Source organism: Lynx rufus, unplaced genomic scaffold (genome assembly GCF_022079265.1).
Source record: "Lynx rufus isolate CCGP_SWC_20201006 ecotype Redwood Valley unplaced genomic scaffold, mLynRuf1.p SCAF_10, whole genome shotgun sequence".
Classification (NCBI taxonomy): Eukaryota; Metazoa; Chordata; class Mammalia; order Carnivora; family Felidae; genus Lynx; species Lynx rufus.
The window spans coordinates 63583228-63611082 of record NW_025814824.1 but is presented as its reverse complement, the minus strand read 5'-3'; the positions used below and the strand labels follow the sequence as shown (position 1 = coordinate 63611082).

The following is a 27855-nucleotide window of genomic DNA, read 5'->3' as shown; positions in this document are numbered from 1 at the left end:
GTCAATATCCAAACCCAAACCACCTACTGCCCAAGAAAAACACAAACACTAAAGCAAATTGAATCCTGCTTTAATTGAAGCTTATGGAGTATAAAGTCCTACAGAAACATTACAGAGAATCTTCTGGGGAACAGGGATCACAAGAATCCCTGTAGAGAGGCAGATGAGAGTAATTCATGGCTCACCAAGACCTCCCTGTAATCAAGTTCCCAGAGTACCCAGAAGATCTCTTCACCATCTCAGTCCTGTTCCCCATCCTCTCCAATCTTGATTTCATTATAAGATAAAAGGGGCGATTGCATTTGAAATTATTCTGGCCTCAAGAAATTTAAAGACCTTTCAATGAGTAGAACATTCAAAACTTAAATAACTTCAACATGGAGACCAGCTGACCTTAACAAGTTACTTTGTTAGTGAATAGGAAATGAACTGAATCATCCTGGACATAATTTCATTAAGGCTTCAAACCATCCAGGAAAAAGCACAATTATACCATTTTATAATCCGAGTCTACAAAAAGTTTACTACCCAAATCAAGAAATGTTTGTGCCCATGGATAGCTTATTTCTAAAAGATCGCCCTCACTCCCCAAAATAGCCATGTGTCTCCACTCTTCTTGTTCCCTTCTCCATGTCAAGAGTACCAACTTGCTTCTTCAGGAGGAATGAACAATCCACGATTATTTATGCAGTTAAGCCTGAAGAAGAAAATGCTGAAAAATCTAAAAGCAGGAAAGAAACAAGCTGGTGGGGAAGACAAATAAGAGGTTTCTAATTCATTCTAAAACCCAAGACTTGCTTTTACCAGTCCTTTTCCCTGAAGTCATGTAGCTATTAGGGAGGAGAACCTGGACGTAAAGTCTGCGAAGGAAAGGTAGTTGACTGTCACCCCGTAGGTGACAGTCAAGGTGAGAAGAGGTAGAGGTTTGATGGTTACTGAATAGGTGCCTGTCTAGCCATTCCCTCTTCTTCTCTTGGCTTGGCTCAACCAATGTAGATGCGATGGAAATCATTGGCACCAAATGCAGCGTTACACTTGGGACATTTGCGCTGACGGGTGTCATAGCGTGTCTTCACACACTCAAAGCAAAACACGTGAAAACACTTGGTAAGTACGGCATCCTTTTTACGCATGTTGCAACATGGACAGGTCAGGCGTGCCTAAAAAAAAGAAGCCAGAATCTGATCAACTATAAAAGTTTAAATGGCTGTCATATGTAAGCAAACAACCAACCAGGAAACCCACTAACCACTGCCAAGAGTGCCACTTCCCCACACACGTACAGTAAACCATCCTTGGAGCGCCTGGGTGGCTCAGTCGGTTGAGTGTCCAACCCTTGATTTCAGCTCAGGTCATGATCTCATTGTTCATGAGACTGAGCCCCATGTTGGGCTCTGTGCTTACAGCACAGGGCATGCTTGGGATTCTTCCTCTCCCTCTTTCTGCACCCCCCCCCCAATCTCTCTCTCAAAATAAATAAACTTTAAAATAAATAAATAAAATAAACCATCCTCTGGTTACCTTCATGTAAAGACCAGTATTTATTCTCCCACTCTATTAGCAGGCCACTTCAGGCCTGGACAAAACACAGAGAAATCACTGAGGCAGTTTTCCTAACCTTGTAATCCTTAATCTCCTCCATCAGGATCTCATCACATTTGGGTACATTGTCTGGTTTCTTTGTGGTCTCCAGCTTCCTTCGAAGTCTGGAGATGTCCTCCTGTGGTAAGACAGCATACCCATTAGACACACTCCCCAAGACCTGTCAATTTTGAGAGAAAATTGCTTCAACTTGAACTTTCTGCTGTGGAAAGAAAGAATTTTCTGTCCTTTTATGTCCAATTATCTTATAGGTATGCAGAGAACTGAACCTAGAACACAAAACCATCATCTTTTGTTCCAGAGCCCAAAACCATAATCTATTAGCAAACCTGAGTTGCACCTATTATCAATTCAGTTCCATAAAAATACAGTCTAAGAATTAAAAAAAAAAATTAATAACTTGGTAAGTCAATTTTAAGGTAATTAGTTTCAAGCTGAAGGTAGACTGGATTAAAATAATTACAGATATATGGATAAGGATAGGAAGTCATCATTAGAATCATTTGACATGCCAAATATAGAAAAATTATAGAATTTAAAAATCCTCTAATTTGATACACTGCTACTTTACAAATTCACCAATTCATTCATTTAATAAATATTTATTTCATCCCACCATGACAGGCTCTGGGGATATGACAGTGAAGAAAACAGACTTGGTCTCTTCACTCAAGGAACTTACAATCAAATAGGAAACAACACACATTAGACCAATGACTCTTCATAACATGGGTCATTTCAGAGCTCAGGAAACACCTAAAAAGGTGAAATGTAAAGAAAGTATAATCACTCTTACCTGGGCTCGTTTGAAATTGAACATGTCCTTTTCTTTGGTGACACTGTTCTCCACAATCTCATCCTGAAAATCATGTAGCTTCTTCTGAGCCAATTCCAGTTGTGTTTTGAGGTCATCTGCAAGCTGGGCTGCCTCCATCGCCTAGGCGGGACGTACAAATCACATCACTTCATTGCTAGCGAGGCAAAACATTAACCCAGTCCAAGGAAGAAAGTGAACCTGTAATTTCATCAGTGTCCTACTTATTTGCTCCTGAGACCAATCATCACTTTAGATTACAGAGTAAAGCAATCATACCTTGCGTTTATTCATCTCTAAGGCTTGAGTCCTAAGACCCAGTTCCTTCTCCCCTGTGCCAATGTTGCTTTGTAACAGATGCTCCTTCTCTTCCAATTTCCTTACTACCTGTAACTGAGCATCAACCTTTGAAGGAAAAAAAAAAAAAAAAATCAGATTTTTAACAAATACGAAAAAAAAAAATTAACTGACTAGGTGCCGTTAGCCTACGAAGAGTTTGTTAGAAATCTCAAGCCATCACTGTCTTTACCCATGAACCCTTCAAAAAGCATGAAAGACTGCAATAATCAAAAGCTTCACTTTTCATGCACAAAACCAAAAAACAAAATGCTGTTGATGATTCAAGCAAGAGTCTAAGAAACCACTGAAAATATTCTTCTCCAAATTGCCAAGAACAAAGGAAATTACATTTCTAGATATTCATCTCCTTCGGCCATACTAACTCTCCATGCCTGGCGATTCATATTAGACCACATAAACTACAGCTCAAACAAAAGCCCAGGTGTATCGTTTTCAGAATGGCTAGAAGTTCTAAAGTAGTCTTTCTCTTGAAATTCACACACAAAATAGAATAAACACCAAAGGGTAAAAAGTAAAACACACCCACGAACCCTCATCCCAACATCCAGAGGTAGTCAGGTAACCAGTGATAGTTCCTCACACAGCCTTCCAGAGAATTTATAAAATACACAGTACATACACACAAAGATGTACACATTTTTAACACAAAAGGAAAGGAAAATAAATCAATAACAACATTTTCCATATTAGCAGATCCACATCTGTTTTAACAGCTATACTGTACTCCTTTGCAGGGATATATAATTTATTTACCAGAATGCTAACAAAGTACATTAAGTTGGGTTTTTTCTTATTAAAAAAAATGCCACAATAATCATTCTTGAATGCATGTAGAAAGTGCCCTACTTCAACAGAATTCAGGAAAGCTGAGTTACCTGAGTCTTTAGAGTCAAAACCTGGTCAGCCAGCTCCTCCTTCTCTTCTTTAAGTAACTTGTGGATCTGATTGGACTTAATACGTTCTGACATGAGCTTGAAATTTGCATCATCCTTCTCCCGCAACTGCTGCATTAAACGGATATTCTGCTCCTGCATGTCTTCAAAGGCCTGGCCTGTAACATCCATCTCAGAGAGGAGAGCCTCTTCCTCCTAAAATATGGAGAAAGAGGGGTGCCTGGGTGGCTCAGTCAGTTAAGCATCAGACTCTTGGTTTCAGCTCAGGTCACATTCTCAGGGTCCTGAGATCGAGCCCTGTGTTGGGCTGTGCACTGACAGCATGGAGCCTCCTTGGGATTCTCTCTCTCCCTCTCTCCTTGTCCCTCCCCCACTCACACTCTCTCAAAATAAGCAAATAAAAACTTTAAAAAATTGAATAAATAAGGGGCACCTGGGTGGCTCAGTCCGTTAAGCTTCTGACTTCAGCTGAGGTCATAATCTTGCAATTCATGAGTTCAAGCCCTACATTGGGCTCTCAACTGTCAGCACAAAGCCCACATCGGATCCTCTGCCCACCCCTCTGCCCCTCCCCCCACTCAAAAATAAACTCTCTAAATAAATACATACATACATAAAACACAGAGAAAGAACCCTTATGTTAATACAATCTTTTAACTCCAAAGAAATGAGCACTGGAAACTAAACTTTCCCAGTATTCGTTAAGAAATAAATTAACCTAGGGGCACCTGGCTGTCTCAGTCAGTATGGTGTGTGACTCTTGATCTCAGGGTTGTGAGTCTGAGCCCCATGTTGGGTGCAGAGATTACTTAAAAATAAAATCTTCAGGGGTGCCTGGGTGGCTCATGTGGTTGGGCCACCAGCTCTTGATCTCAGCTCAGGTCTTTATCTCATGGTTTGTGAGATCGACCCCTGCATCGGGCTCTGTGTTGACAACATGAAGCCTGCTTGGGATCATCTCTCTCTCTCTCTCTCTCTCTCTGCCCCTCCCCCCCAGCTTATGCTCACTCACTCTCTCAAAATACATAAACTTAAGAAAAAAAAGGTAGACAAAAACTATACATACTACAATCTAGCAAACTGATCAAGTAGCTGTTGGTTACAAAAACTTCTCTCATGATGAAACCTCACATTTTCTCATAGTTTTCCACCACTATATCGATTTTAACTACAGAGACTTTCCAGTAGTACCACATAACAATCTGACAGGTGAATAACAGTCGCTAAAAATATTTTTCACTTGCATTTGTTATTATAAAACTTTTTTTTTAATGTTTATTTTTGAGACAGAGGGAGACAGAGCGTGAGTGGGGGAGGGGCAGAGAGGGAGACACAGAATCTGAAACAGGCTCCAGGCTCTGAGCTGTGAGTACAGAGCCCGACACAGGGCTCGAACTCACAACCCGCGAGATCGTGACCTGAGCCGAAGTCAGACGCTTAACTGACTGAGCCACCGAGGTGCCCCTAATTTGTTATTATAAATGAGACTGGACATCTTTTCAGATGTTGAAGAACTATTTGTATTCTTTTCTCTGAACTAGCCAGATCTTTTGCCTATTCTTCCACTAGGGTGTTGGGTTTTCTTCTCTATCATTTTTGGAGACTTTTCTATATAGTAGAAAGATAAGCTCTTTTGTGCTAAGAGTCAGAAATATATTTTCTCTGTTTATCATGTATCTGTTGGCTTTGTTAATAGTGGTTTCTGCCACATAGAAGTTTCATGGGTTTTCATAAGTCAAAATTATCCATTTTTTTCATATTTTTGACTTTTATTAATAGTTAAAAAGGTCTCTTCCATTCCAAATTTATAAAGGAATTTGTTTTAACTCTTATGAATTTCTTTGATATTTTATCTGTGATCCATCTGGAAATTACTGCAGTATACAGTGTTCAAGTATATATCCAACTTTTTCCCAGTATTATTTTGCTTCTTTCTGCCCTGCCACATTTAGTAGTCTTTCTTTTCCCCCACTGACTTAAAACTGTATCTTTGGCACATTTTTATGAAACAGCCATGTTACTCTGGTCTATTTCAGGACTTTCTATTCAGTTCCAACAGTCTATTAGTCTCAAGGTACTTTATCTACTGAAACTTCATATTTTTACATCTGATAGAGATAGGAACTGCCACCCATCAACCCCACTGCTTTTCCTGACCTTGTTTACTTTTCCACAGTTTTAAATCACTATTTAAAAAATAATAACATAAACATATATATAATCTGTCTAGTACCAAAATAAAACCAAAAATAATGAAACAAAACCAAAAATTTAGTATTTTTATTGGGATATTAAAATTTACACATTAACTTAGGCACGATTAACATTTTTAAGATAAGGTATTCTATATAAAACACAGTATACCTCTCCACTTGTACTAGAACCTATAGCAGTACAATTTCCTGATAGTTTTTTTCTTAAAAAAGAGCAATGGAGACAAATTGGCAATCAATGGATTTATGAAAAGCCAAAACCCCACTTTTTATAGAAGAAATGGATATGGGGAGGCACCTGGGTGGCTCAGTCAATTGAGCATCCAACTTCAGCTCAGGTCATGATCTCACGGTTTGTGGGTTTGAGCCCCACGTCGGGCTCTGCTGTCAGAGCAGAGCCCACTTTGGATCCTCTGTCCCTCTCTCTCTGCCCCTCCCCCACTCACATTCACTCTCTCTCTCTCAAAAATAAACATTACAAAAATTCTGTAATGCATATATGTTCTAATAAAGTTCATCTTCTCAAGGTACTTAATCAAGTCACCACTAAAACCACTTCACTTTGTCATTTTGCTATTTCTTAGAAACAGTGAAGCTGTTCCTCACAGTGAACATACATTTTTCCATCTTTGGTTATCTTTATTACTCAAAGTTAATAAAATTCCCTGAGACTTAAAAATAAATATACGTTCATGGTGAGTAGGGGAAAAGTCTCTCCAGTTCTAGGGCCCAGAGGACAACCACAGTTAACATACTGGTTACTTATTTATAACCTATTTGGGGGCATGTTTTTCTTAGTTTCAGATATTTGTAATCATAATGCATATAAAAATTTATATATATTTTTTTTCATTAATACTCACTATATCCCTGATTCCAGATCAGCAGAGGAAGGACAGATGCCCCAATAAACCATGTCTGAACAACTGGCTATCCATTTGAAAATAACAGGAAATTTCCTGCCTCACAAATATGTAAAACAAAATAACTGAAGAATGAAAGACTTCAATGTAAAAACAAACATATGTGTAGGGTAAAAGACATTCACAGAAAGAAAAGACTAGAATGAAAGCGCAAATTTCACTGTCAATAACTTAGCTGTCAAGCAACATTTACTGAAAAACCTAACTAACTAAAGAGAGTGCACCCACCTGCTTGGCCATGGCCAGCTTCTTCTGCAGGTACTCTATCTGCTCCTCCACTGCCCGGATCTTCCTCAAGGCATCCTCATCAGCCATTTTCTTATTCTCCTTTTTCTCCTTATCCTCTAGATCCCGGAGTCTTTGCCTCAGGTCTTCCAACTAGAGAAAGTAAGGAATCGCACACACAAAAAGAAGAGGCTATGATAGAATGTCAAAGTTCAGTTAATCCTGTGCACAGATAGATGGAGGGCCCCAAACTGGGAAAACCTTGGCCAAACCGGGAAAAGAGACAAAGGGTATCCTAGTGCACCCATCACACTTCACACACTTGTACACGCACCGCTGGTGAGGAGCACACGTGCACCTTCCTTCGGGATGGTGGCTCTCACCATTTGTTTTTAAGGCCCCCAAATTTTAAGAGAATAAGACACTCTTCCCAAAAATAACCAGAAAAGAGACTCACCGTAACAATGATTTATATGGGAAAGAGGGACTAAAAAAGTCTGAAAAGGTTACTCCTATTCCCAGAAATTCTGATATACCTTACCACCTAGTGGAGAGTACAGAAATCTATTTTATTTTAGATGGTCCCTGAAAGGGAAGAAAATCCTGAGTTTTAAACACTAACTTTAAAGATGAAGAAAGAAACCTATATCCTTCAGAAATGTGAAGGAAAATCCCACAAATGAAAATTTTAACCGGAATGACAGGTAATGGCAGACTAGATTACCTCTGCCTTAGACTTCTTCTCAGCTGCCATTAGCTGAACTTTGTCTCTCTGTTCCTTTGGGGCAGAGCGGTACATATCTAGCAATAGTTTCATCTCCTTTTGGCTCTCCTGTGCCTTCCTATGATGAGGGTGATAGAGGGAGGGGGATGGTGCAATGAGAAAACAAAGGACATCAGAGCAAGGGAATTTTGAATTGAGCAAAATATTTTACAACAGTTCTATGTACACCTTATGTCACAGATCTAAAAGATAAAACTTTTACACAGACCGTCAGGAGACTTGTGGATACACTCAGAAACTACAGAAAAGCAAGCTGGATAATGGAGTCATTTCTCCCTTCACACCACGTTCTCCAATATAAAGTTATAAAATACATGCCGTGGCCCTAATTAAATAGGCAAAATTCTGGTGCCCCACTCTTAGAAACTGAGATTCAGTGGGTCTGTGATGGGGTCCAGGAACATATTTTAAAGAAGTCATCCAGGTGATTCCGATACCACACTTGAAAAAAAAATATTTGCCTTAAAGCAATTAAGAGGAAGGAAGAAAAAAAAAGGGGAGAAAACTAGATTTGATAGTGGAGTGATTAGCCATCAGCTGAAGGCTGAAACTTCCATCTCTTACTAAATTATCAGGCCTCTTACCTATACTTTTATATACCAAAGAAGTTCAAATGTTGTGAGCACAGTTGTCATTCAAATCCAAGTATCAATAAAGGCACAACCACGACCATTGGGAGGCAAGAAATAACCAGATCTACCAGAGAAAGTATTGGTTATGCAGGAAGAGAAGGAGCAGTATGTGACATTACGTTGGGTGTTTCATTAACCACAAGGTTCGTCTTACCATTTCAATGCCTGCAGGAGTAAACCTCCTAAGAAATCTCTTAAATGACCTGATAAATACACAAACCAGCTAACTGCCAGGCAAACAGATCAATATTGCTCAAGTTACAGTGATACAAACTCAACCCAGTATAATTTAAATTAAAATTCATGCCGGCAAGCTGCCAGTAATTAGTTTCAATAATTCTCATGAGTATTACTTAAGTCATGACACACTGCCCCTTAATTTGGAATCATGAAGAATGAGGCTACAGCTGCAGCGTTTACGGAGACCCGACCACTGAACCAGACTACACGGTAGCCCATGCAAGCCATCTGGGCTGTACACTTAATCAAGAACTGAGATCATAATTAACTGTGCATTTAGTTACACCCAAAATATTACAATGATCTGTAAGCCAGGCCATCAACCCAACATTTCATGCGTGATGTCCTAACCTTAGCTTCTGAGTCAGAAACAGATACTTTAAATTCTGTTCTTACTTGAGTTCAATCTTCAATTGTTTGATAACTTCTGCTTCCTTTTTCCTTCCATCATCATGTTTCCCTTTCTCTTTGTCCTTAGCAGAGTCTCTTTCTTTTTCTGACTCTTTCAGTTTCTGCTTCTCTCGTTCTCTCTCCTTTTCCTTCTCCCGCTCTCTTTCTCGCTCCCTCTCTTTCTCCCTCCTTTCTCGTTCTCGCTCTTCCTCATCCCGTTTGGACTTAATTTCGTTGACTTCCTCCTGAGATGCCTTCGATGCAGAGGACTGGGCAGATAAGTCCTCAGGATCTTGCTTCAGCTCCGTGGGCTCGTCCTTCGGGTCCTCAGTACTAGACTGAGACTGCAGGAGGGCACTGCCGCTACGCAGGCGCGTCTGGAGGACAGAGGCAGAAAGCAGCACATCACCTGTGGCAGCCACACTCCTCTCCTCACTCAAAACCAGCTCTCCAAACTCAACAGCAAATCACACTCATTCTGCACTTCCTGGTTACCTTGTTCAGGTCAGACTGGGCTTCTCTCAACTTCCGCTTATACCTTAGGACCTCCCCTTTCAGCTGGTGATTGTGATTCTGGAGGCTACTGATGAGGTGACGCATCTCCCGGTTTATGGGGCCTTAGATACAGCAACAGCAATGTTAGGAAGAACTCTGATAAGGAAAAAGGCACAAGGATAGAAAGCGCAGTACCCATCAGGGACCTCTGAGAAACTGGGAAAATTACCAAAAGCAAGATTCCTTCTCAGAAGAGGAAAACAAAACTGGCCAATCTTAAAAAACAAACACCCAGGCTGTGAGCCAAAATGAATTACAGTGATTTGATTTAAGGTTCTTTGGGACACCCGAGCTCCATTCATACCAACAAATCCAGGGAACCACATTGTGTTTTTGAAGGAAGGCACTTGCAGCAAACCGCAGGATGGAGCGAGAATAATTATACCTGCTTGTTCGTTGGCAGCAAGGGTCTGCTCAAACTCTATCCTCAGCATTTCATACTCCTTGCGGACCTGGGCCAGAGTATCTTCCAGCTGGATCACTTCGGTCCTCAGCTTCTTATGAAGACTAACCTCATCTCGCTACACCCAGAAAAAGGACCCAATCAAAAATTCTTATCAAAATGTGAAGACATCACATCCTGTTACTAGGTTTCTTAATTGACCGATCTAAGAAGAAGAAAAGGATCTACTAGAAGGGATTACTCTGAAAAGTTCCAATTCAGTCGATATTTAACAAGCACCAGGCAGCTACAAAGACTGATTTGCAGACTGGCAGGATATTAAAGAAATAAAGGACATGCCTCCTCACTCTGAGAACGTAGTCATTTACTTGGAGTACTAAACAATAAAACAGTACATAAACATATGTAAGGTAAGACATATTAAATTCGATTCTTTTGGCAGACATAGAGTAAAAGACCAACCACTACAAACATTACTTTAACGACTGTGGAAGATACAGAAGCGAACACATGAATAAGCTGCCTTAAAAAAAAGCATTCACATTTGCCCTTGCATGTCGTAACGGCTTGTACGTTGGCCCTCGCATGCTGTAAGGGCTTGTAAAGTGAGGCAGCTTCCACCCACTTCTCTCTCCCATACACAAAAGGCTCTAGCCATTCTACACTATTTTTAAATCTGCTCTTTTTGGGGCGCCTGGGTGGCACAGTTGGTTAAGCATCCGACTTCAGCCAGGTCACGGTCTCGCGGTCCGTGAGTTCAAGCCCCGCGTCAGGCTCTGGGCTGATGGCTCAGAGCCTGGAGCCTGTTTCCAATTCTGTGTCTCCCTCTCTGTCTGCCCCTCCCCCGTTCATGCTCTCTCTCTGTCCCAAAAATAAATAAAAAAACGTTGAAAAAAAAAAAAATCTGCTCTTTTCACTGCTGGAAATGTCCTTCTCCTATTTTTTTCTATCAGCAAACTTAAGATTCACACTTCACTTTGGCAAGTGGAATCAGGAAGTCTCCAAAGTCAAATGAGATGCTCTGTCTCCTTAATCACTGCCTCTCCTGGCCATGCCTCTGTTGTACCTGCATTCTAATGGACTATACTCTCCCCACCAGGCTATATGATCTCTCACGGCAGGATGCCCACCATCTAGCAGAGTAAAGACCTATGGCCTGTCTATACATGTTTGCTGGAGGAGCAATAATTGCTTGCAAGGGGGGAAAATTATAAAATTTATGAGGCAGGAAAGCTGATGCGCAAAAGACAAAGCTGAGCTGCTACCTCGATGAGCTCAACTTGGCGCTGGTGGGTCCCCCTGGTGCCATGCAGCAGAGTCCGGGCCTCGTCCAAGTGCGCTTTCAACTGTAGGCTCTCGTTGTACAGGACGGAGAACTGTGACTGCATACAGCGGTATTCCGGAGTCTCCTTAACCGCCTCTTCCACCGCACTCCGCAATTCCACCTGAGGGGCCCGAAGACAAGTCAGAAGCACAATCTAGCGTCTGTGCCCCACACACTAGACAGGAAACAAAACCTTATAGTGATGTCCTGTGCGATGGAGACAAGCTTTATGAAGATTCTGGATTATATCTCCACTCTTCTAGTTCTGTAAAATCTGTATCAAATTAAACTGTCCAGGAGGTAACACCAGGGACCTCTAGTCTCCACCCAAGAATTGTTTTAATTGATATGTGTTTTACACTGTGTGTCAGCCTACACCCAAGGACACTAGAAGAGCTCTCTGAAATCTGTCAGATGTAGAGACACGGAAAACCCAGGATGTTTGTTTTTAACACATAATTGAGGATTTCTGTCATTAACTTGTTCTCTTTATTAACAGTCTCTGAGAGATATATTTTGACATTGTATCAAAAATAGTTAGGCTTCTCTTAAGCAATGGTTTGCTTGAATTACCCAAACACTTCAATTAATTTAAGTCAGGTTGTTTTTTTTCTGTTTTTTCACTTCAAACATCTTTATTCATATATTTACCTAGAAACAAGTCAAATTGTAAAAGACACGTGGCTATGACTGAAAGAGGAGTAGGAAGACTCTTAGAATTCACCTTCTTTCCCCAAGAACCCAGGGAGAGAAAATTTTAACAGGCATGTTCAAAAACCAACAGAATCGGTCACTGATCGTTTCTCTGCTCTGGCGGCTAGAAATTGCACAGGCAAACCATGTGACCCACATTTGGCAATTCCTAACACATGAGCAGCCTACCCTACTACAGTATGTACATGCTCCTTGCATATATCTTGTATACAAGCCCCATTTTGTAAACTCCATTTTGGATCATCACCTTAGTTTACCCTACTCCTCATTTTTCTCAACAATTCCTAAGTTAGAGCACTTTGATTCAGTCTATATATCTTTGGAAGTTGCTTGAAATCCTTTGCAGAGCAAGGGGGGGGGGTCCAAATAGTAAGTAAATAAGTAGACCCACCAACAAAACTTACATCTTCCTCTTCCCTCATAAATTATGAGAGCTCACCAGTACATATGTGAGTTGACCAGCAAAACGTTTCATGGTACTGCCTTTCAGAGACGCATCTCCTACCTTCAGCTTTTCATTTTGTGTAGTGACCTCCTCGAAGTCTTGCCGAAGTTTCTCCAGCTCACAGTGACGGTTCTGAGCCAACTCTTTGTTCTCCTCAAGCTCTGCATTCATTTCCTCAAACTGGAGAAAAGAGGAAAATCACAAAATAAGCATAAAAAAGAAAGAATTTTTAAATCATTCCCATTCCTAAGCTTCCACCTTCACTGATCCATTCTTCTAGCAAAACCCCATTGCCTCTTGTAAACCCCTAAGTACCTCGCACAACACCTGACACTAGGCAGGAAATGTGACCTGAGTGAGTCATTGATTTTACCTTCCGGGCATTGATAGTGATTGTGCCACCATAGAGACTGCTCCCCGCTCCATAGACCTTATAACCTTTCGAATTCACCTATAGGAAGGACAAAGATTCTTTAGTGAGAGACCCTAAGATTTTAGTCTGATAACCAAAGCACTTTCAAAAGAGTCCATTGTATCCCCAGGTATTACTACCCAAGTCCATCAACCCCTTTTTCTTTTTTTTTTTAAACATTCATTTTTGAGAGAGACAGAGTACAAGCAGGGGAGGGGCAGAGGGAGACAGAGATACAGAAGCCAAAGCAGGCTCCAGGACCTGAGCTGTCAGCACAAAGCCCGACGCGGGGCTCGGACCCACAAGATGTGAGATCATGACCTGAGCTGAAGTCGGACACTTAGCCAACTGAGCCATCCAGGTACCCTGAAGTCCGTCTTTCTCAGTAGACTCCTTAAAAATGATTCTAGTCTCTAAACTATGACTGAAAGAGCACTTGCCCGTTCTAGGACTTCTGCTAAGTGTCGGTTGAGTCGCTGTTCCCTCTTTCGGATTTTGTCAATATCCCACTGCAGGTCATCGATCATGGACTCCAGGACAGAAACTCGTGACTCAGCTGTCTCCACTTTACTCTGCAACTTGGAGAACTACATCCCAAAGACAGGCATTCAGAAAAATAAAGCCAAAAAAAGACCAAGTTAGGAAAGGAATGCCTAACATCACTACTGTACATCCCAAATCTCACAAAATTAACCCCTGCTTATGTATCATTATAGACAAAACTGAAATAGAGGATGCTTTACCCTCTTTCCAATGCAAGAGTATAAAAATGAAACCACAGATTCCTTTAACCGTTCCGGGTCAGTTACAATCATGAAAACTGTAAAGGTCTCTAAGAACTCTCACTCTCATAAGGGAAAGACCACTTGGGATGCAACAATTTTTCTACTTCTGAGAAGCACCAGTTCCTTCTATAGACCACAAACCATCAGAAAATGTGTTATCTTTAAAGAAGCAAATAGTAACTTTGATTTTACCAAATATTTTCAGAGATAAAAATTCAAATACATATTCAGAAGACCGCTATCTTTGCTCCCAACTTTCCCTTTCCACATTTCCACAAATGATAAACCAAAGGGAATGAAAGGAAAATGTCCATTCTCTTTTTTAAGCTGACCCCAGGGAAATCTTGAACCAGACACTCTAAAAGATACAAAAACCTATTTTTCTTTATTTGGGCACTTTGCACCAGCTAATGCTATTTTTTTTTATTAATTTTATTTTTTTAATTTACATCCAAATTAGTTAGCGTATAGTGCAACAATGATTTCAGGAGTAGATTCCTTAATGCCCCTACCCATTTAGCCCATCCCCCCTCCCCAACCCCTCCAGTAACCCTGTTTGTTCTCCATATTTATGAGTCTCTTATGCTTTGTCCCCGTCCCTGTTTTTATATTATTTTTGTTTCCCTTCCCTTATGTTCATCTGTTTTGTCTCTTAAAGTCCTCATATGAGTGAAGTCATATGCTATTTGTCTTTCTCTCACTAACTGCGCTTAGTATAATACCCTCCAGTTCCATCCACATAGTTGCAAATGGCAAGATTTCATTCTTTTTGATTGCCGAGCAATACTGCATTGTATGTATGTATATATATATACATACATACACACACACCACATCTTTATCCATTCACCCATCGATGGACATTTGGGCTCTTTCCATACTTTGGCTATTGTTGATAGTGCTGCTATAAACATTGGGGGTGCATGTGTCCCTTCGAAAGAGCACACCTGTATCCCCTGGATAAATACCTAGCAGTGCAACTGCTGGGTCATAGGGTAGTTCTATTTTTAGTTTTTTGAGGAATCTTCATACTGTTTTCCAGAGTGGCTGCACCAGCTTGCATTCCCACAGCTAACGCTATTTAATACTTTATTTACAATGCTATCACATGCTCGCATTAATCTACACATAACCTTTGTACTGGTTGAAAAATATGTCCCCCAAAATCTTTGATATTCCTCCCATCAAGAGGTGGTGGCACTGTCTCCTCCCCGTGAATCTGGGTCAACTTTAGTGACCCAATGAAAATGATGCAGAGGCTACATCTGAAAGGCCATGCAGGTTCTGCTTTATGTTCTTGGGACATTCATTCTCTGGAAGAAGACAGCTGCCATGTAAGAAGACCCACTACCCTGAAACTGCCACGTGGGAGAGGCAACATGCAGATGTTCCAGTGAAGAGCCTAAGGTGGGCTCCCACCCAGCTGGCAGGTAATAGCAGCCAGCCACAAGAGCCACTGTGGACATCAGCTCAGTTGAGCAAAGCACGGTCTCTCTCCAGCTTAGTAATGCTAAACGAGATTGGTAAAGGGCCAGAAGAGGTGGACCTTCTCGTGTTGGTTGTACCTAGTTTATACCTTAAACATGACAGAAAGTTATTCTATTTCTCCACTACACTCCCATCTAATTTATAAGCACTGCTATACTCTAACCCTTTTGAAGGCTGATGAGGATCTACATGTATCGATAAACTTCCCAGACGATTCTCATACAAGCAGCCAGCACGGACCCTGACAATGGAGTTTACAAAATAAGGGCATAATAAAGAACATGGGCTCTGAAGTAAAACAGACCTACATCCGAATCACAGTTCAATTACTTTGTGTGCTCAGAACAGTTACCAACCTCCTTGATTTGTTCCCTTAAGAGCAAGATAGGAGTTGTCTGACCATCAGAGATAATACTCATCAAGTGTTTAAGTGCTAGTCACTAAGGAGATGGTAACTACTAACCTACCAATAAGCTAAAGAATTGGGTGGTCAAACTAAAGTAGGTCAAATTTCAGCAGAATATCCTTTGAACTAAACCAAAATGATAATCAGGACTGGCAGAAAAATCTTTTAAGGCCTTTTATCACTTTACCTCAATCACTGTGTGTGTGTGTGTGTGTGTGTGTGTGTGTGTGTATGCACACTTACAACAACACACACACAAATACCCAAATCTTGACACAGTTTGGTTGTGGGGTCGTACCCAAGTTTGGCTGGAAAATCCACATTTCTCAAGCTCCCAGGATACCATCAATATAGTAGTTCGTACTGTCCATTCTCAGATGAATTTCTACCAACCCATTCCTCAGTAACATTGCACATGATCTTTTTTATTTGGGGTAATTCGTTATTTGGGAATTTGGTGCATTGTTTCACAAAACCTCATATGATATTTCTTCTTAAAAACGAACACTGTAGTATCTGTTTAACAGAGGCACAATCAAGAAGTATTCAATTGTTTTCACCCCTTAATCTTTCCTCTTGATTTCTCAGAACTGGTTGCTTTGGCCTGCCCTTCATGCTCTTCAATATAAAAATAGGCTTTCTAGAGTCAGATGAACCTTTGAAGCATTCAAAATTCCGAGTCCATGTGTGCCACAGGCCACTAGAAACTACCATCTGTCCTTTCTGGTCAAGTACCTCCTGAGACATGGTGCGATGCTTCTCCTGAAGGAGGTCTGTCAATTCCTGTAGCCTCATATTCTCTTGAGCAAGGAAGGAATTCAGCTCCTGCACCGCTTCCTCCACTATCAGATTATCTGAGGGAAAAGAACTGCCCTTTAGTTTAGCATCTATAGTGTCCAATTTCAAAACTATGCATCCCACCAAAATATGAACACGCTCCCTCACTTTATTTTCCCAAAAACCTTTAAGAAGTAGGCTGGTTTTGGGGCGCCTGGGTGGCGCAGTCGGTTGGGCGTCCGACTTCAGCCAGGTCACGATCTCGCGGTCCATGAGTTCGAGCCCCGCGTCAGGCTCTGGGCTGATGGCTCAGAGCCTGGAGCCTGTTTCCGATTCTGTGTCTCCCTCTCTCTCTGCCCCTCCCCCGTTCATGCTCTGTCTCTCTGTGTCCCCAAAATATAAACGTTGAAAAAAAAAATTAAAAAAAAAAAAAAAAGAAGTAGGCTGGTTTTTATTATCTTTACATGACTAAGAACCCAGAGGTTAGATGACTTGCTTAAGGAAATGAGCCAAAGCTGTGCTTCAGTAGAGGATGACACAGAGCCAAGATCACCTAACTCCCATCCTTTCTGTAAAGTCAAATGTATTGAGAGAAGAAATGGAGGGATTCTGTAACTCTATTCAGATAAGACACAATCACTAAAAAACTGCATTTCAGAATTGTAGACAAGATAGAGGTATCTGTAATCAGTGTCAGACTTAACAGCCATAAAATTCTATCTCCTAAGGCTATCACAAATTCCTATTAGTGAACACCAACATGAAGCATCTCTGTTGGGAGGAAGAAGGGGGGCAGAAAGTAGCAATTTCCTTGTTCAAATGAGTACCTATAGAATCATGAAGAATAAAGATAAGAGCCTAGAATTACTTATCATGTTCTGGAATACTATGCTAGGGGCACTCCTAAAGCTCAAAAGCCAAAAGGTACACTACAATTTACAAAGTAGATAAATTTATAGAACTTATACCAACTAACATGTTTGGAGACAGTTAACAGGAGGAAAAATTGTGCTTTCTCCTACTCCCTACCCCTTGGCATCACTCAGAAACACCATACAGAACAGGCTGGTCATGTGGTGGTTTTTGTGGTTTTCAACCAAGACTGCCTGTAGAATCATCTGTGGAACTTTAATTTTTTGTTTGTTTTTTAACGTTTATTTTTGAGACAGAGAGAGACAGAGCATGAACGGGGGAGGGGTAGAGAGAGAGGGAGACACAGAATCGGAAGCAGGCTCCAGGCTCTGAGCCGTCAGCCCGGAGCCTGACACGGGGCTCGAACTCACGGACCGCGAGATCATGACCTGAGCCGAAGTCGGACGCTTAACCGACTGAGCCACCCAGGCGCCCCATAATGATTTTGGGAACTTTAAAGATTAGACATTTCACTAGGGCCCATCCATCCCACACACAGTAAATAAGAATACCCATGGGCAGGGCCAAAAAAAAAAAAAGTATGCTCCAAAAGCTCTCAAAGTGAACTGATTCATAACCGAAGTTAAGAACTAGAGGCTGAAATTTACTCCTCTTAATATCCTAACATACTTAGAACAAGGCCTAGAATACAGTAAGAGCTAGATAAACACTTACTGAATTAACAAGCTGACAATTGCAATTCCTTTGAATCAAGGATAAAATACACATGGGGAGAAATGAACTGACAAAAAGGTATAGTTCATGCTACAATTCATACTTTATGGATCTTTATCCTTAGAAAGTACAGCTTATCAATGGCAATTACTTTTTATACTATAAATAGCTCAGTAATTTGTAATTTATAATTAATGTCTTTTAAAAATTTATTTTGAGAGAGACAGAGCATGAGCAAGGGAGGGGCAGAGAGAGAGAGGGAGAGAGAATCCTAAGCAGGCTCTCTACCACCAGTGTGAATCCCGATGCAAGAGTCGAACTCAAGAACTGTGAGATCATGACCTGAGCCAAAACCAGGAGTTGGATGCTTAACCAACTGAGCCACCCAGGCAGCCCACTTACAATTAATGTTTTTTTTTTTTTAACTTAAACTCTACCTTAAAATGCATGCCAACAAAAATAATTTTAAAGTACTGCTTAATATACTACTCATTTTAGTTCTTTTAAATACAGCAATTATTTTACTTGACATTCATTCACAAAGTCAAGTTCAACACTGGCATAAGCTCTCCATATGGCATATTATCTGCATGTAACACGCATATGGTATGCACCATCATGCATATATATATGGTTTACCGGTGTGGCCTATTATTAGGATTCAATCATACCATCCAACTACTCAACTACAGCCAAGGGAGAAAGAACTAGCACCCAGCTCAGTTTACATTAGGTATGTAACTAAGACCAGATACAGTGCCAGACAGACACTGGAGAAACAAAGAAGAGTAAGCCAAAGCACTGCACCAAGAGACAAAGTCTAGCTGGGAACCCAAAAGTAGATGGAATATATGAATACAAAAGTCTGGGAGGACATGAACCACATTGTTTACAATGGTTACCTTTGAGAAGGGAGATAGGAAGACTTCTATAATTTCTGATTTGTGTATTCTAAAACTGTTACCCAAATAATAAAATACATAATACATACACAGACTTATGGGAAAGTAAAAGAAACCCTTTCCCAAATTTTCACAAGTCTTTTACATGCCTCTTTTAATTGTTGATAACTTAGCCCAAGTGTCCTTAAAAATTACAAAGTAATAAAATTCTTATTTGCCTGCCCAATCGCTCAGCATCCACTACATTCAACACATTACTTTCAGAAATGAAACACTATACACCTTAATAATAATCAGTGAATTGGAAGTGCCCGGGTGTCTCAGTCAGTTAAGCATCGGGCTCTTAATTTCAGCTCAGGTCATGATCTCACGGTTCATGGGTTTGAGCCCCATGTTGGGCTCCACACTGGCAGTGTGGGATATGCTTGGGATTCTCCCTCTCACTCTCTCTCTTCCCCTCCCCCACTTGCATGCTCTGTCTCTCTCTCAAAAATAAACATTAAAAAAAAGGAAATAAAATAAAGCAAAATAATAATCAGATAAACTAAGGTATTACAACTAGACCAAGATTATTACTGAAAATGTAAAACCAGGGCACTTAAGAAGATGCAACCTGGCTACACAAATACTTCACTATACTGTACAAGTCTCTGCATTAACACTGACTAGTAACATAATTATTTCAAATGGACCCTTTTCCAACAATATTCTTTTTCTTTTTAAACACAGATCTAACAACTCTAAAACCTAAGCCAACTCTTTTTGAAAATATTAGAGATAACAGAAAAAAACCAACAAAAGGAATGTATTAAAACTGACTCTGAAGTGAAAGTTCACTATCTAGGGGCGCCTGGGTAACTCAGTTGGTTAAGCATCCGACTTCAGCTCAGGTCATGATCTCACAGTTCATGCGTTCGAGCTCCACATCAGACTCTGTGCTGACAGCTCGGAACCTGGAGCCTGCTTCAGATTCTGTGTCTCCCTCTCTCTCTGCCTCTCCCCCATTTGCACTCTGACTCTCTCCCTCTCTCTCTCAAAAATAAACATTAAAAAAAATTTTTTTAATTCAATATCTAAAACAAAAATTTTTTAAATATAATTACCAATATTTAAAATATTTAAACTAAATTACTATCAGTTATAAATCAATAGCCAGAAACAGAGCTACTCCTTAAAAAATCAAATTAAAGACAAGCAGAGTGGCGCAGTGGGAGCATGCTGGGCCCATAAAAAATCAAATTAATTCTACTACTTTTAAGTGTTTTATTAATAGAAAGTATCAGAATGAAGCTTTCCTCAGCTTCTTACAGGACTATCACACGGCTCAAAATATGAAACACTTGTAAAATACTCACTTGCCACAGCAATGGCATTACTGGTATTACTGGTAATACTGGAGATTAGATTCCAAGGAATTTAATTAAAATTAAATACATAAGTTTGCAAACTACAAAGGAGCATACAAAGTTGAGCTCTTATTCCTCCCACCCTGTTCCCAGTCTCCTGATTCTTGCCTCACCTCCGCTGTTTAGCTTCCGCGACAGGAGCTCTACTTTTTCCTGTAATTTATCATAGACGGTCACAATCTGGGACACGGCTCGGCGGGAGGACTCCACACGCTCCTGCAGCTGAGATTCCATTTCTTCACTGGAACTGCTGGCCAAGGTAGCGAGGAAAGAGAAAGCTGGCTCTTGCCCTTCCCCTGAGGATACAGGGGGGAAAAAAGCAGCCGTCAGCATTATAAAAGTGGAAGTATCAAAATCCTTTTTTCCTCAAATGGAAAGCCTGAAAGCCAAGATCTACTTTAAAACCCCAGAGCATGCAGTGGTAGAATCCACCACAAACACTCGCCTCTCTCTCGGTCGTCTTTCCGTTCCTGATTGCTATCGGAGTCTGGTTCTGGTTCTGGCACAACAAGGGCTTTTCTTTCTGTGAGGAGATCTCCCAAACCTTGCTCCAGATCGTAACGTTTAAGGATGATACGGATGTTTTCATCAAACTGAAGAAGGGAAGGTACAGTCATGAGAAAACAGAAGAGCACAACTTTGGAAGTGAAGAGAATGCAAAGGAGAACTAAAATGCTCCAAAGAAAATCTGAGTAAACAAACAAGTAGCTACCTGACTCCAGTACCGGTTGACAATCAGCAGTGAGGCATCATCAGTGGCCTGTCTTCGTTCCAGTTTTTCAATGTGCTCACGGAGTTCATCTTCAATGGCCTGCCGTTGATCCAGCATCTCTGCCAGCTTGCGATTTTTGGTTTGCAGTGTTCGAATGTCTAGCTCCTCCTGCCCCACGAAACCAAACTTATTAGTCTCCACAAAGAAATTAGGCAAACCAGCTGTTAAACTCTACCAGGTCATATTTCCTCTGACCAAAGCTATTCATTTCTTAAGTCTTACAACAAGTAATTGGATAAGAAGTAGGAACAGAAGAAATAAAGAGTCTATGATGACGATGGGAAGGAAGAATGACACTAATATGCTAGAACTTGACCTCACCCACCTCATTGTTCTCTTCACATGGATATCCACAAAGTACTGTGAGGCTCCACTGTCCAGCTTCTGCCCGGATCAACACTGCCATCTATCTTCTCAGCACTGCCCCTCATTCATTCAAGACCTTGGCACCTGGGTTGTTCTCTGTCCCAGTCCCGGCCACTATGTCCAGTGACAATACACACACGGACATGTAAACATGTGGACAAACCATCTAATCCTCCAGCATCCAGGCTGCATTCTGAATCCCTTAACTCTGGTGATTATCTCACTCCCTGTGCTTCAGCCACCCATTTCAAAAGCCGCATCTTGGACTTGTCATTATCCGGAACTGTGCCACAACTGAAATCTTAAATTCCTCAAATGAAACCCTATCTTTCCAGGTACCTCATGTCCTTATCCCCATATACCAGTTTTCATCTGGATCTCCCAGAATTTTAAATTCTCTCCATTATCCTCGTTGGTCCCTTATCTCCACTATCTTCCACACCCTGACCTCAACTTGCGCTCAGGATCCCATTCTCTTCTGTTTCCGCAAAAATAGAACTCCGTCAATAATTCCACACCCCTCTCAGGATCTTTAATTTCTCTCCCTAGCTCCTTCCCTAGGACAAGTTGGGGTCTGGAGGTGGGGGTGGTGGAGGGTGGGGGAGGACCCCAGGCAAAGAAACAGGATTGGAGAGGATTACATTTTTATCTTACCTAGGAATTAATGAGTATTTCAAAAAGAACTGTTTATGAGAACACCAATTTCTTGTTTTGCTTTTATTTTCTCTTGTATTTTGATTAAAATATTCTTGACACGCCCAAAGAGTCAACAGTTTCCCAACTGTACCAGTTCATTAATACTATTAATAAATGAAATCCTCGATCTCTTCACTGAGCACTCCTTTCCCCTTCTTGCTCTGATAGCGGGATGAGAATACTGTTTCCCTGCAGTTTCTCCAGTACCACTCTGGGCCTAGAGGCAGGTAGGTACCCCTCGCTCTCCACTGCCACTTTCAGCCCATTATCCCACCTTCCTCCCTAAAACCTCCTAGCTCTGCAGCTCGTGCCACTGGTCTGCCCCACCTGCCACCCTGCCTTGCTGCACTTGTCTAGAAATGCCCAGGTCACTTCCCCACGTTTCCTGAAGATTTAGCACCTAGCTTATTATCACTCTCCAATGTTACTCCTGTCATAGTCCTCACTGATTTCCAATTCCCATATAGATGATCCTTCCTGTATCTCAAATCAAGTCACTGACCTCCTCTCCTCCAATGATCTTGTCTTCTACCTCCCTTGGCCACCAAACTCTCAGTGATTCTTATTCTTAGCCTGATCTGTATGTGTATGCTCTCTGTAAGCTCAATTTCTCCACAATTACCACCTACTTTTCCAGCTCATGCGCTCTAGTTTCCTGACTCCCACAATTCTTCACCTCCCCCAGGATCTACAATCCATTGCCCCATAACTTTCCTGTCCTTCACTCCTCTCACTTCCTCACTCCCTTCTTTATTGGCATTAAATTCCACAATCAGTCAATATCATGTCTTCCATAACCTTCTCCTTCCTCACCCTTGCCTAGGAAAAACCCCACCCCTGGTAACATCCAACTCTCCACTACTCCAGGCCTACATCCATGCAGCTGAACATGAATAGAAAACATAAAGCACCATGCTGCCTGGGCTGACTTTAAACTCATAATCACAGAGTCAAGTAAGTCCTCAGTGCTGCCCAGCAACAATAATCTATCTTTCTAGTCCCTCTTCAAGATGACTACTTCATACCTTCTCCTGTCTCTTCAAACCTTCAACACTTCCTCCCCCATCCTCACTCTCAGATGAGGCACTTCTGATTTCACTGAAAAAAAAATAGAAGCAATCAGAAGAGAATGTCCACATCTATCTCCCACAACTACAGCTACCAACCTACCTACATCTGAACTCTTTGCCTTCCTCTTTGTTGCTACGGTTCAACTGCCCCTGCTCCTAGTTAAGGCCAGCCCTCCTGTTGTGCATTATATCACATGCTCTCTCCCCTATTGGTGGAAATCGCACCAGCAACAGTCTCCTCTGCTACCCCATCAGCTTAATCCGCTCTACCAAATCATTTCAATCAACATGCTTTAATAGCTCCTATTTTAAAATCAAAACAAGCTTCCCTCAATCCCACATTTCCTTCTAGCTAATGCCCCATTTCTTTGTCTTGCTTTATATCAACACTCCTGCAAATCATTGGTTCTGTCCCCTTTTCCCTAATTCCTCTCCTATTCTCTTTTATTTTTTTTTTTTTTTATAAAATTTTTTTTTCAACGTTTATTTATTTTTGGGACAGAGAGAGACAGGGCATGAACGGGGGAGGGGCAGAGAGAGAGGGAGACACAGAATCGGAAACAGGCTCCAGGCTCTGAGCCATCAGCCCAGAGCCCGACGCGGGGCTCGAACTCACGGAGCGCGAGATCGTGACCTGGCTGAAGTCGGACGCTTAACCGACTGCGCCACCCAGGCGCTCCTCCTCTCCTATTCTCTTAAGCTCACTGCATTCAGGCTTCTAGCACCATCACTCCACAAACAAGATTCTCACTGAGGCTCCTGAGAACCTTCTACTGCTAAACCTAATGACTCAATCCTCCCTTTACCCAGTGCTCCCCTTACTCAAGCCATCAGCAGCACCTGAGTAACTCCTTCCTGAAATACTTTTCTTCATTTGGCTTCTGGGCCCTCACTCTCTCTTGTTCTCCTCCTACTTCATTTTCTGTCTCTTTGGTTAGTCTCTTCTCATCTCCCCAACATGAAAATATCAGTGTTCCAGGGCTCTGCTTTCAGAGCCTAGAGCCTCTAGTCTCATGGATTTAAATACCTCCTACATGGGGTGCCTGGGTGGCTCAGTCAGTTAAGCATCTGATTTCAGCTCAGGTCATGATCTCATGGCTTGTGAGTTTGAGCCCCGCATCAGGCTCTGTACTGACAGCTCGGAGTCTGGGGCCTGCTTTGGATTCTGTGTCTCCCTCTCTCTCTCTGCCCCTTCCCCACTCATGTTGTCTCTCTCTCTCTCTCAAAAATACATAAACATGAAAATAAATACATACATACATACCTCCTACAAAATGATGACTCCCAAATGCTTTAGCCCAGACCTCTCCCTAGACTACAGATGACTGTATCCAACCACCTACCCACTCAGAGGTCTATTAAGTATCCCAAACTTGCATGTCCAAAAATCAAACTCTTAATTCATCCTCTGCAGCCTCCCAAAAACTATGCTCCTCTCATACTACTTCCTAGCTCAGTATGTGAACAGTCTGTACTTCCAAAATTCTGGGATCTCATAAACTTCATCCAATCCATCAGCAAATCCTTTCAACACTACCTCTACACTACAGTGACCCAAGGCACCATGATCCCTCAGCACAATTACTGCAACAGCCTTCTATAGTGGACACTTTTGTGTCTCATGTCATGTCCTGTCAGCCTGCCAGACTTCAGCACAGCCTTGGTGGACAGCTCCATTAGCACCACCAGTGTTCCGACTTAAAGCACACCTAGAGTCTTCATTTTTTGTTCCACACAATCTCAGCTGGCTCACTACAGCAACCTTGAAGTGCAGAGGAAGAGTTATTGCCTTTAAGGGCAACCTTCAACCAACTGGGGCAGGAATCAGTGGAGACAAGCCCCAGTTCCCCACACTTAGAGATGAAATGGGAAGAAGAGGGAGAAGCAACAAGGGAACAATTCTGCTAACTGAACTTCTAGCCCTTGCTCCTCTACAATCTGTTCTCCAAGCTAAGTCAGAGCATGTTACTCTCCCACTTAAGACCTTCCAATGACTCCTCAATGCCTTGTGGATAAAGTCCAAACTAGGATGTATCCTCTCTGCTTCCCTTAGAGCATGTGGCTATTTATCCCTATAAACAGCACATATCCCACTCATAAATACTAGAACACTCTGTTCTCTTGTCTGTGCCACTTTACAAACTGAAGTCCAACAGCTGTCCTCAGGGTAACGCGTAGTGTCTGGCAAATCACAGATGCACAACAAATACTTTTATTGAATTAACAAATGTCCTTGGGATGCATGATGTGAGACAGTGCTTAGACAAAAATCACCTGTTGGCAGCAGTATGGAGTACCTGAATCGCTGACAGACTCAGAAATGACACTTCATCAACAATTTACTCTGAATGTTCCCATTATTCTCTCTATCCTGAGCCTGAATTCAAAAAAGTAAGATGTGGTTTTATAAGCTATGCAAATGCAAAGCATTTTAACACCATACCCCCATCGCTGAGTTCCAGAATAGACTCCTGATCTAGATCCAAACCTATCATAGTGAGCTTCTGATGTCTAATGGACATATAACATTACTATAAGCTTCTGATGTATAACAATTATAACAATCTAATGAAATGGTCAACTCCCTAAGAGCAAGGACAGTGTCTTACTTTATTCACCGTTATATTCATAATATCTAGCCCAATAATTATTAATAGCTCATATATAGAGTACTTACTAAAGTAGAGGTAATGTTTTAACTCTTAACAGAGACTCTTTCATTTTATCCTCTCAACAACCCAATAGGTGGGCACTAGAATTACATTTACAGACATGGAGAAGAAGCACAGTGAGGATAACAAAAGGCCATGCAGCTAGGAAGTGGTGAAGCTGAGTCAATTCCAGGTAGTCTGGCCTCAGACTTCTATCCTTCACCACCCTTCAGTGATTTTGCTACACTGCCTCTTAGTAACTAGAGCCGAACTTTTCAGTGAATGAAGAATGAATGTATAGTTTTCCCGGTGATAAATGCATATAATCAATTTGTATCAAGCACCACACTCTCCAGAGATTAGAAGCACACCTCTGAAAATAAACATCAAATGTTAATGTATCTCTTTTCAGAACTGACCACCACAGCACATCACCTACTTCTGGCTCTTTTATTTCCCTCTTTTCAAATAAATTTCTCTTCCATAAATCTATCTTCCATAAGTTTTCTCTTCCATAAAAAGCCTTCCAGAAGGCTTCCATAAATTCTTACTTTCAGGTTGCAACTCAGAAAAAAGAAGCACACTCTCAAAGCCCTGTTTCCACATACCGTTGAAGAGACACCCCCAAGCTTAATTGTCTCCACTGTGGTCCCTGAATCTTCAACAGCTGTCTTCTTCTCCGGAGGCATGGATGTGCCAGGCTCTCCAGCTGCTCTTTTATTTCCAATTCCAGACATCTTGGCACCAGATGACAGTTTTCCTGGAGAGGGGGAAAACAAACAAACAAACAAACAAACAAACTTAGGTAAGATATACAAAAAGAATAACAATAAAGAGACCATCTATAATGTAAAACGTAGCAATTTTCCAGCCAGCCTTTTTAAACCTAAATCCATTCATTTCATACCAAGCAATACAATCCCCAAACTCCTCTTGGAAAGAAAAAAGTAAATTGTAGAGTAAGAGTCAGGGCTGAATTTACACAACTACCAATTTCTAAACAGAATACTAACAAATAAGACAATGGGCAAAGGATGAAGAGACCAGGGAAAATGCCAGAAATTTCACTTCCTGAAATGCCAGAATCAGAAAAATAGTTTGATCAGGACAGGACCTAATTCTATTGTGCTGGAAAAAATCACAGAGCTGAAAGACACTTGGGAAATATCCACTAAATCATTAATATTGAATAAGTCATGTATCATCTCTGAGACCCAATTTCCTAAACCAGGAATTACTGTGCCTCTTACAAGGAATTAATACGTCTAGAAAGAACTTACCATAATGCCTGACACGAAGAACTCCAATACTAGCTCTCTTTTTCATATTTAGTTTTCCCCCTATTTCCAAATGTTCTCCTCGTGATTTTGTGCAACCCTACAGAACCTAGATCTGAGTGTGAATCACAATTCTACCTCTTAGGGAGCCTTGTGTTGCCCTCAAGGAATTCTCCAAGAGCCTCAGTTTCCTCATATGTACAGTGGAGGCAAACAAATATTCTGTCTATCTAAACTGCTTCCAAGGGTTTCAGAGCTCAACGGAGGAGAAATGAACGCTAACGCACTTCGCTACTTTAGAAGGCAGCCCTGCCCTCACCAAGAGTACACGCTACTCTGCTTCCAATTCACACTCCAGGAGAAAGGGTATCGGTGGCAGTAACCTGAGTCGGACCTCACCTAGAGAGAGAGGAGACTAAGGAGCAAGACAAGGACCCCAGCCTCCCGCGCGCCCAACTGCAGGCCCAGGAGAGGGAAACCCCAGAGCCAGAGACGGCGGAGATTCCCGAGGACCCGCACAGTCCCGCAGCGCCGTTAGCCGAGAGCTCACCTAGGTTCTTCCAACTCGCGCCGCCGGGGAGTGGAACTCAGGGAAGTTATTCACCAGGGTCCGTTCTGCAGCACCACTTCTCACCCCTGACCCGCAGGCGAGGACCCATAGAAGCTTCCGGGGGGCGGGGCCAGGTAAAGGAAGAAGGGAAAGAAAAGAGGATGTCGCTTCGACCCGGCCGGGCGGAAGTGAC

General features: G+C 41.6%; 1 protein-coding gene across 1 annotated transcript; it reads right to left on the bottom strand.

Annotated features, from left to right (window-relative positions):
* Nucleotides 1–49: 49 nt before the first annotated feature.
* RNF20 (ring finger protein 20) lies at nucleotides 50–27770 on the bottom strand. The gene is made up of 20 exons (XM_047067154.1): nucleotides 27663–27770; nucleotides 26444–26595; nucleotides 20993–21160; nucleotides 20726–20873; nucleotides 20394–20576; nucleotides 16344–16462; nucleotides 13370–13516; nucleotides 12891–12968; nucleotides 12578–12697; nucleotides 11300–11479; nucleotides 10017–10152; nucleotides 9572–9693; nucleotides 9083–9453; nucleotides 7755–7872; nucleotides 7034–7183; nucleotides 3652–3864; nucleotides 2696–2821; nucleotides 2399–2539; nucleotides 1619–1720; nucleotides 50–1160 (listed from the first exon to the last, which is right to left on the bottom strand). The coding sequence occupies exons 2-20, from the start codon at nucleotides 26570–26572 to the stop codon at nucleotides 984–986; spliced, it is 2928 nt and encodes a 975-aa protein (XP_046923110.1). The 5' UTR covers nucleotides 26573–26595; nucleotides 27663–27770; the 3' UTR covers nucleotides 50–983.
* Between the last annotated feature and the right edge of the window lie 85 nt (nucleotides 27771–27855).

Excerpts from the sequence above, each read along its gene's own strand:
- RNF20 (XM_047067154.1), bottom strand. The coding sequence starts at position 26,572 with ATGTCTGGAATTGGAAATAAAAGAGCAGCTGGAGAGCCTGGCACATCC. Across the intron at positions 12,698-12,890 it reads TCACTATCAATGCCCGGAAG|TTTGAGGAAATGAATGCAGA; the intron begins GTAAAATCAATG and ends TCTTTTCTCCAG. Across the intron at positions 7,873-9,082 it reads CAATTGAAGATTGAACTCAA|GAAGGCACAGGAGAGCCAAA; the intron begins GTAAGAACAGAA and ends CCCTCATCATAG.